Genomic DNA, 9,832 nt, shown 5'->3' with positions numbered 1-9,832 from the left:
TATAGAGTTTCTTAGCCAAACTGGAGGGGCTGGCTTTAGGTGATCCGTGGACTCCCTGAAATTGGGGACACCATTGGAAATATGTGTGAACTCATGGGCAGTTTCCTATGATTTCCAGTCCTCAAAATATCTCTTGGACTCAAAGATGCCTTAGGGCAGAGGACGCGTGTACCCCCAGTACAGAATCTCGGACAGTGAATGTCAGTAGACATTCGGCAGAAAAGCTCTGCCAAATTGAGTGCTCTGATGTGACTTTTTCATCAAGTCAATGTTCCTGGGATCTCTTGTACATGATAATCTCACTCTTGTAAGGTTTCATCGTTTCTGCTTACCCTACTTTTCTTTCCCATCCTGATCCCTCTCCCACCAGACCGGACTCTGAAACGGGCATGTACAGAGAAGAGGAGACCCCAATACGCTTCAAGCTTTGAGCGGAGAGGACACAGCCTCTGCTGGGACAGGGAACAGAGGGATGCGGAGACCCTGAAGATGCTTTTGGACAGTGGTCTGAGGTTGGGACAGTGGCAGGAGATACCATTCACCCAGGATCTCCAGGACAAGAGATCAGCCTGGCAGTTACATGTGTTTTTGTTCAAACTAGTTGCCAGGTTGGCATGAACGATGACATCAGAGATTCCGACCTTCCTGATTGGAGGGACCGGACTCTGTCGGCACCTGGCAGTTCAGTTGGACAACAGTAACTTCTCAGAGCTGTTCTCCACTCCTGACTTCTCCCAGCCTCGAGAATTGATAACACACTCTTCTGGATCCCAGCAGTGTCCAGAAGAAGACCAAGGACAGAACAGAGACTAGGTTCGGTGAGATGGGACAGATTTTGGGAAAGATCATGATGAGCCATCAACCGCAGCCCCAGGAAGAGCAGAGCCCCCAGCGGAGCACCTCAGGGTACCCCCTCCAGGAGGTGGTGGATGATGAAGTGTCGGGACCATCAGGTGAGGGGACTGGAGGAAGAAGAGGTGGCATACGATTGACTAAGACGAAGGAAGGGGGCCAGGCGTGGTGGCTCACCCCTGTAACCCCAACACTTTGGGAGGCTGAGGCGGGCAGATCACCTGAGGTCAGGAGTTCAAGACCAGCCTGGCCAACATGGTGAAACCCCATCTCTACTAAAAGTACAAAAATTAGCCAGGCGGTAGTGGTGTGTGCCTATAATCCCAGCTACTTGGGAGGCTGAGACAGGAGAATCACTTGAGCCTGGGAGGAAGAGGTTGCAGTGAGCCGAGATCGTGCTACTGCACTCCAGTCTGGGTGACAGAGTGAGATGCTGTCTCAAAAAAAAAAAAGAGGAAGAAAAAAAGAAGGGTCAGAGGTCAGGAAGGAGAACCTGGGGAGGGTGTGTGGGAAGAATGGAGAAATTCAGGCTGGGTGCAGTGGCTCACACTTGTAATCCCAGCACTTTGGGAAGCCAAGGCAGGCGGATCACTTGAGGCCAGGAGTTTGAGACCAGCCTGGCCAACATGGTGAAACCCTGTCTCTACTAAAAGTACAAAATTGAGCTGGGCATTATGGCAGGCACCTGTAATCCCAGCTACCTGAGAGGCTGAGGCAGGAGAATAACTGGAATCCGGGAGATGGATGTTGCAGTGAGCTGAGATTGCACCACTACACTCCAGCCTGGGTGACAAAGCAAGATTCTGTCTCGAAACAAAAAAAAAAAAAAAGAGGGACTCAGAGAGCCAGGGACCAGGGAAGGATATGAGGCAGTGTTCTGAGGACAGAGAGAGGGAAGAATGGGGAGGGGAAGGAGTGGCACATGGGGTTGAGCAGAGGAGAAAGTCAGAAAGGTGGCTTGGAGAAGCCAGCAGTCTGCGAGGCTGGGGAGGATGGAGAGTGGTTTGGGGTTTGGGGTCGGGGTCTAACGTGATCAGTTGCAGAAGCATTACACGGTGGCCTGGTTTCTTTACTCAGCCCCTGGGGTAGATCCCAGCCCCCCACGTAAGTCCCTTGGCTGGAAAAGGAAGAGGGAGTGTTTGGATGAATCTGACGATGAGCCAGAGCAGGAGCTCGCCCCTGAGCCTGAGGAGACCTGGGTGGCGGAGACGCTGTGTGGCCTCAAGATGAAGGCGAAGCGACGGCGAGTGTCGCTCGTGCTCCCTGAGTACTACGAGGCCTTCAACAGGCTGCTTGGTAGGAGGACACCCCAGAGAGCACCTCCAATCCTGTTCTTTCTAAAGAGGAAACTTCCAATAACCACACTTTTCCAATGGGAAAAATATGCCCCAGTGGGTGAGCTCTCCATGCGGGAGGACTCTGAAGTGATCACTCATGAGGGACACTTAGGAGACAACAGAGGATTAGGTAGACTTGATAAAGGTCGGTGCTTGGGATAAGAAAGCTTGGTTTTGGGCCAGGCGCTGTGGCTCCCGCCTGAGATCCCAGCACGTTGGGAGGCTGAGGCAAGAGGATTGCTTGAACTCAGGACTTTGAGGCTGCAGTGAGCTATGACTGCACCACTGCACTCCAGCCTGGGTGACAGAGCAAAAGTCTGCGTCAAAAGAAAAACCAAGGCTGGGCACAGTAGCTCATCCCTGTAGTTCCAGCTACTCGGGAGGCTGAGACAGGAGAATTGCTTAAACCCAGGAGGCAGAGGTTGCAGTGAGCCAAGATCAGGCCAATGCATTCCAGCCTGGCCCACAGAGCAAGACTCTGTCTCAAAATAAATTAATAAATAAATAAAAATAAAAATCAAATAAAGAAAAACAAAATCAAAAATCAAAAAAGTGGTTTCAGCTGTGCCCTCTGAAACTTAATGTTTCTTACCGACTTTTCTAAACCTAAGTGTTTCCATCCATAGTGAGGGATACCAAGGCCATGGTCACACCCTGATGTGTGACTGCCTCATGAGGAAATGATGGGAATTCCTTTATGACTCTGCAGTGGTCCCTCCGTGTCTGCTGGAGGGGGTCCTGGCTGATTCCCAGCTCTACATCCTGTAGATTCTCACACCCAGGGCCTCCTTCGGCCTCTTCTCAGGGGAGTCTCAGAGCAGGAGCCTCTCTCCCTTGCCCAGTGAAAGTCATTCTCCCCTCTCCCATCCACCTCACCCGCGGCCACAATCCTGAGACTTTCCCCCGGGAGGCACACTTCTCCTCACTGCCCTGCTGCTCCCACGGAAACCCTGTCCTGCTTCTCACGCTGATATCTGCTCTCTAATCACAGAGGATCCTGTCATTAAAAGATTCCTGGCCTGGGACAAAGATCTGAGGGTGTCGGACAAGGTAAGGTTGTTCTCTATGTAACTGTGTTCCTGTTCTAACGCACGGCCAGCGGGAGGGCGCAGCTTCCAAACCCACAGTTCTCCCTCCACCACCTCCCACCAGATGCTCCTACAGTTTGTTTTTGTTTTTGTTTTTGTTTTGTGAGACACAGTCTTGCTCTGTTGCCCAGGCTGGAGGGCAGTGTCTCGGTCTTGACTCACTGCAGCTGATGCCTCCTGGGTTCAAGCGATTCTCGTGCCTCAGCCTCCAAGCAGCTGGGATTACAAACGTGAACCACCACGCCTGGCTAATTTTTGTGTTTTTAGTAGAGACGGGGTTTTGCCCTGTTGGCCAGATTGGTGCCGAACACCTGACCTCAGGTGATCCACCCGCCTTGGCCTCCCAAAGTGCTGAGATTACAGACATCAGCACTGTGTCTGACCAGCTCCCATGGTCTTGAGTCTTGGCACCCACACATTTTTTTTTCTGAGACAGAGTCCAGCTCTGCTCCCCAGGATGGAGTACAGTGGCATGATCATAGCTCACTCTAACTCCTGGGCTCAAGCAATCCTCTTTCCTTAGACTCCTGAGGAGCTGGGACTAGGCACATGCCACCATGCTCGATGAATTTTTGAAATCTTCGTAGAAACAGGGTCTCGCTGTGTTGCCCAGGTTGTTCTCCAACTGTTGGGCTCATGTGATACTCCTGTCTCCACCTCTCAAAAAGTACTGGGATCACAGGCTTGAGCTGCCACTCCCGGCTATTCTTTGTCTTTTTATGATTTGTCAGCATCTCTCTCAGGACTCTGCTGGTCTCTTGCAGAGTGAATGAGTGGCCCCTGCCTCTCCTATGGGTCCTTTGGGATCTGAGCCCTGGGCCACAGTCTGGCTGCAGTCCTGAAGCTCCTGGGCCCTCTACTCTCAGCTCCTTGGGACAGTTCTCTGCCTGGCACACAAAAGACCCTCCTGACACCAGCCGACCTAGACACACCCCCTCCCAAGATCCCATCAGAGCCCACCATCCTGGGAGCATCACCGAAAACCCTTCCTCCGGCTTCTCGGATTTGCATCCGACCTTCGAATACCCCTCCACCCCGCAATTTCCACATGAGCACAGTCACCCCAATGCTGAGGTCCCTTCTCTGATGGGCAACCCCTCCCCAGACCCCCATTCCACTATCTCCACAATCTTCCTCTCCCAAGATGTGACCTCTCCCTCTCTGTGTTCCTTTCTCTCCATCAGTATCTCCTGGCTATGGTCATAGCGTATTTCAGCCGGGCCGGCCTCCCCTCCTGGCAATACCAACGCATTCATTTCTTCCTGGCTCTGTGAGTGGTTTGCTGCCTCCTATCCATCAATATCCAATGCCCTGGGACAGCGGGGGAAGTGGGATTGCAGCCTTTCATTTATTCTTTCACCTATTTGTCCTCTTTATTCTGTGTACAAAAAAGACAGGATTATAGTATCTTAGACTGTTGTCTCTAAAAAGAAACTCAGGCTGGGCGTGGTGGCTCAGGCCTGTAATCCCAGCACTTTGGGAGGCCGAGGCAAGCGGATCACCTGAGATCAGGAGTTTGAGACCAGCCTGGCCAACATGGCAAAACCCCGTCTCTACTAAAAATAGAAAAATCAGTCGGGCATGTTGGTGTGCACCTGTTATCCAAGCTACTTGGGAGGCTGAGGCAAGAGAACCCCTTGAACCCAGGAGGTGGAGGTTGCAGTAAGCTAAGGTTGAGCCACTGCACTCCAGCCTGGGCAACAGAGTGAGACTTTTTTTCAAAAAAAAAAAAAAAAAAAAAACAGGCAAACAAAACAAACTCCAATGCCAGTGTACAAATAAAAGAGTAAAACAGGCCAGGTGCGGTGGCTCACGCCTGTAATCTCAACAGTTTGGGAGGCCGAGGTGGGCGGATCACAAGGTCAGGAGAGCGAGACCATCCTGGCTAACATGGTGAAACCCTGTCTCCACTTAAAAAAAAAAAATACAAAAATTAGCCGGGTGTGGTGGCGGGCTCCCGTAGTCCCAGCTACTCGGGAGGCTGAGGGAGGAGAATGGCATGAACCTGGGAGGCGGAGCTTGCAGTGAGCCGAGATCGCACCACTGCACTCCAGCCTGGGCGACGGAATGAGACTCCGTCTCAAAAAAAAAAAAAAAACAACAAAAAAAAAACAAAAAAAGAACAAAAAACAAAAGGAACCATGAACCGCTCCTAAGGGGAGAAGAAAAGGAGCGGAGGAGCGGACATGACACTTCCCCCAGCAAGCAGACGTTTCCGGTTCTTCTCTCTCTCTCCTTCCCACATCAACCGCAAAAGCCATCAACCTCCTCTGGGTTCCCGTGACAGAGGTCACAGTCCAGGTCCCCCTTGCATCACTCGAATCCACTGTCAAATGCTCCCTGCTGGGGTTTCCTGGAGTCTCTCCCCAAGCCAAGGGGCTTCCTAGTGCAGCCTGAACATCTTTCCAAAGCACGACAACCTCACCGCCCACCTGAACAACTTCCTTAGCTGATGTCTTTCTCTATCGAGGCCAGGGTCCACAGTGCCAATTCCACCCTCTCTACAATCTCTACAACCACACTGGCTCGCCATCTTGGTGTTTCCTGGCTTGGCTTCACTGCTCCTTCCAAATGCCCTCCACTTGACTTTGCATTTGTGTTTTCTGTCTGGGTGTCCCACACACGTGGTTCTGAAGGGAAGCACCCATTCCTTGAAGTCGGTTCACCCTACAGCCTCTGTGATGCCTTCCCTCATCTTCCAACTTCTGCATGCCCGTAGCTCTCCAGTTACATCCTATTATAATGTGACATTGGGATTAGGACATCTCCTCTGATTACTCCCAGTGCCATTAGACTAGATGCCTGTAGAAGGCAGGGTCCTGGCAAAATATCAATGTATTCAATTGCTTTTTTTTTTTTTGAGACAGACTTGCCCTGTCCCCTAAGCTGGAGTGCAGTGGTGAGATCATAGCTCACCGCAGCCTCCATATCCTGGGCTCAAGCGATCCTCCCACCTCAGCCTCTTGATTAGCTCCGACTACAGGGCTGTGCCACCACACCTGGACAGTTTGTATTTATTTATTTATTTATTTATTTATTTATTTATCAAGACAAGAGTGTTGCTGTGTGTCTCAGGCTGGAATGGAGGGGCCCAATCTTGGCTCACTGCAACCTCCGCCTCCTGGGTTCACACAATTCTTATGCTTCAGCCTCTTGAGTAGCTAGGACTAATGGGTGTGCCACCGCACCAGGCTGATTTTTGTATTTTTAGTATAGATGGGGTTTCTCTGTGTTGACCAGGCTGGTCTCAAACTCCTGGTCTCAAGCAATCCACCTGCTTCAGCCTTCCAAAGCGCTGGGATTACAGGCATGAGCCACCGCGTCTGGCGTATTTTTTATATTTTTAATAGAGACGAGGGTCTTGCTATGGTGCCCAGGCCTGTCTCAAACTCCTGGCCTCAAGTGATCCTCCCGCTTCGGCCTCCCAGTGTGCTGGGATTCCAGGCCTAAGCCACCACTCTTGGTCACCAGTTGGGTTTTTGTCTCCATCCTGAAGGAGTGGGAGACGCCCTTGATCAGGTCTCTGTCCAGCAGAGCCCTCCTGAGGAAGGTGTGGCTCTCTGCAGGGTGGGTGCCAGTCCTGAGCTAGGGACTTACCTTCCTCTCTGGGAAGCTGACCTCAGCCGGAGGTCTCTCCTGGTGGTGCCTCTGAGCAGCAACCTGATTTCTGTCCTCAGCTATCTGGCCAATGACATGGAGGAGGACGACGAGGCCCCCAAACAAAAGATCTTCTACTTCCTGTACGGGAAGACCCGCTCTCGCATACCCTTGCTCCCTAAGCTTTGGTTCCAGTTATGCCGTTACATGAACCCGAGGGCCAGGAAGAACTGCTCTCAGATAGCCTTGTTCCAGAAGCGTCGGTTCCAGTTCTTCTGTTCCATGCGCTGCAGGGCTTGGGTTTCCCCGGAGGAGTTGGAGGAGGTGGGTGGGGCCTGGGGACGTGGAGGATGTGGGGAGGAATCGGGTGGGCTGGAGGCTGGACGAGGGGAGAGAGGGGTATCCTGGGGAGTCCCCGTCTTCTCAAAGCGCGTTTGTTTTTCCAGATCCAGGCTTATGACCCAGAGCACTGGGTGTGGGCGCGAGATCGCGCCCACCTTTCCTAGAGCTCCAGGGACCGTGGAGGCCTGAGGTCATCGGCCTGAGAGAAGGTACATCTGCATCCTCCGGGGTAAAGGCAGAATATTGGGGTCTATTTCGGAAATCCAAGGAACCCAATTGCTTGATCTGGCTTCAAGCCTGGGCAACGTGGCGAGATATCCCCTCTCCACAAAAATACAAAAATTAGCCAGGCGATGTGGGAGGCATCTCTACTCCCAACTACTCAGGAGGCTGAGGCAGGAGGATCGCTGGAGCCTGGGAGGTCGGGGCTGCAGGGAGCCCTGATCCTGCCACTGCACTCCAGCCGGGGCGACAGAGTGAGACCCTGCCTCAAAAATAATCATAAATACTGAGTTCGGGGAGGTTCATTATGATTGACGCACTTGAGTTACCGATTTGGGTCGAGGGTTCAGTGAAGCTTTGGTTTACATCTTGTGCAGCTAACCATGTTGAGCACAGAGCATGAGACTTTGTCATGAGGAGGGAGGATTATGGATTAGGCATCTGGACTCGTGGTTTGTGATGTTGTCACATTAGAAACAGATCTAGCACGGTTACAAGTTTAGATCTGAAGTGACACAAAAGGCCCCAGCTGTGATGAAGTCCAAAGCCACATTCTCTGAGGGTGCCCTACTCCCTGGGAAGACCCACCCAAAGTCCTTGCTATGAAGCAGAGCACTGGGGCTGACCTTGGGTGTATTAAGTTTTGGAGTCAGGGTCACCAAAGCGTGAGTTTCACAGTTGAACACGATGGTTCAGAAGCAGGGTATAGAATGAAAGGCAGGAGATAAAATTGCACTTCTCAATTGCTCTGAACTCTAGCTAGACTTGACATGGGACGTGAATAACCTTCCTGTCTAGAGAGCTGCCTCCTTGAGGTGTGACATTGTCTCTCTCACTTCCAGAACACCGGACCCAGGGGAGATGTGGATTTTCAGCAGGAACTTTATTCCAGTGCTAATGGCAGACATCAGGAAGGAGGAGAGGAACCATTTGTGCAGATCATCTAGAAGAACCTGGACCATTCTTGACAGAGCTGAATACAGTGATCACGTTGTCCTCCAAGGAGCAGGGGTGGGGTGGGGTACTTCTAGGAGTCCTTGGAGAAAAGTAAGAAACCAGGAGTGTTTCCAGTTCCACCCTTTCCTGCGGCACCACCTCCCTTTTTATATTGCTGAATGCCAACCTCCCTGGGACGGAACCTGGAGGTCCTGTTTCTTACGGACTTGCTTGCCACAGTCCAGGAGCATTTGAAGGCACAGTGCAGGGGCTCAGATTGGCACAGAATTCTTTGTGAAATATGAGTGCCACAGACTGTAACAGATAGCTTCATGCACACTCTGTATTTTATTGGTTTGTTTGGAAAATGTTGGCCATTGAATTATTAATAGGTTTATTTCAAATAGTTTGGAAATTGTTGTACTTTTGAAAACATGCTGTTCCTGTAGAGTTCTTTGATGAGAGTTATAGTTGTTATATATACATAAAGATAATTTTCTTTTCATTTTTAAGTGAGAATTCTTTTTATCCTAAATCTTTTATTAACTTTAATTTTTTTCTGTATTATTATATGTGCTCCTGAAGCGAGCACTCTTTTTATCTATGATACTTCCATAATAATCTCTTCTATTTATAGCTATTGGTAGTTCCCCACCAGAAAAAAACATAATTCTGGTGATAGAAATTTTTATTTGCTGTTTAGGTTTGTGACTGAATTGTGAGAATTCCGTTGTGATTTTTAACATGTCTCAGATATATATACTAACATGTCTAATATATACTATCTATTTTATTGGTTTATTTTGAAAAGCATGGGTATAGAATTATTTAAATATTATTTTATTTATTGAAATATTTATTAACTATATTTATTTATTTAAATATTATTATTACTTTCAATATTATTTTAAATATTTTGGAAATACTGGTATTTTTGAATAGATGCTGTTTCTATAAAGCTGTGTGATGGGTGTTATAACTGTTGTATACACATACATATAATTTTGTTTTCCTTTTTAAGAGAGGATTCTTTTCATCCTAAATCTTTTACCTTTCAATCTTGGTATCTATTATTACACGTGCTGCTGAAGGGAGCATGGTTTTTATCTATGATACTTAGTTAACATATATATTACATTAATAGCTATGTGGTAGTTCCCCTAAATTCTTGTAAAAATAAATTTTTATTTGATATTTAGTGTATGTTTGAAATGTGAGAATTCAGATGGAATTTTTTATCTTGTTTTGGCATGTTTGTATGTTACTTTAAAGAGGATGTGTGTTCTAAAGGAGGACACGAGCTGTGTGTTTTCAAGAGAACAGTGCAGTGCATCTCTTGGGGAAACATAATAAAGATGAACTTTTCTCACCTTCACAGTGAGTGTGATCATATTGTGGTCTGGATTGATTATTTGCTGTCAAGTGACATTTTTCCTTAATGGGGTTGTGGTTATTTGA

At 49.0% G+C, this 9,832-nt stretch overlaps 1 protein-coding gene across 1 annotated transcript; it reads left to right on the top strand.

Annotated features, from left to right (window-relative positions):
* The first annotated feature begins 768 nt into the window (after positions 1-768).
* LOC129398261 (speedy protein E12-like) lies at positions 769-7,425 on the top strand. The gene is made up of 6 exons (XM_055115140.2): positions 769-953; positions 1,930-2,148; positions 3,181-3,239; positions 4,462-4,547; positions 6,955-7,198; positions 7,321-7,425. The coding sequence occupies exons 1-6, from the start codon at positions 824-826 to the stop codon at positions 7,378-7,380; spliced, it is 798 nt and encodes a 265-aa protein (XP_054971115.1). The 5' UTR covers positions 769-823; the 3' UTR covers positions 7,381-7,425.
* Positions 7,426-9,832: the final 2,407 nt, after the last annotated feature.

Source organism: Pan paniscus, chromosome 6, assembly GCF_029289425.2.
Source record: "Pan paniscus chromosome 6, NHGRI_mPanPan1-v2.0_pri, whole genome shotgun sequence".
NCBI lineage: Eukaryota > Metazoa > Chordata > Mammalia > Primates > Hominidae > Pan > Pan paniscus.
Note: the sequence above shows the minus strand (reverse complement) of the source record. Positions and strands in the feature narration are given on the sequence as shown.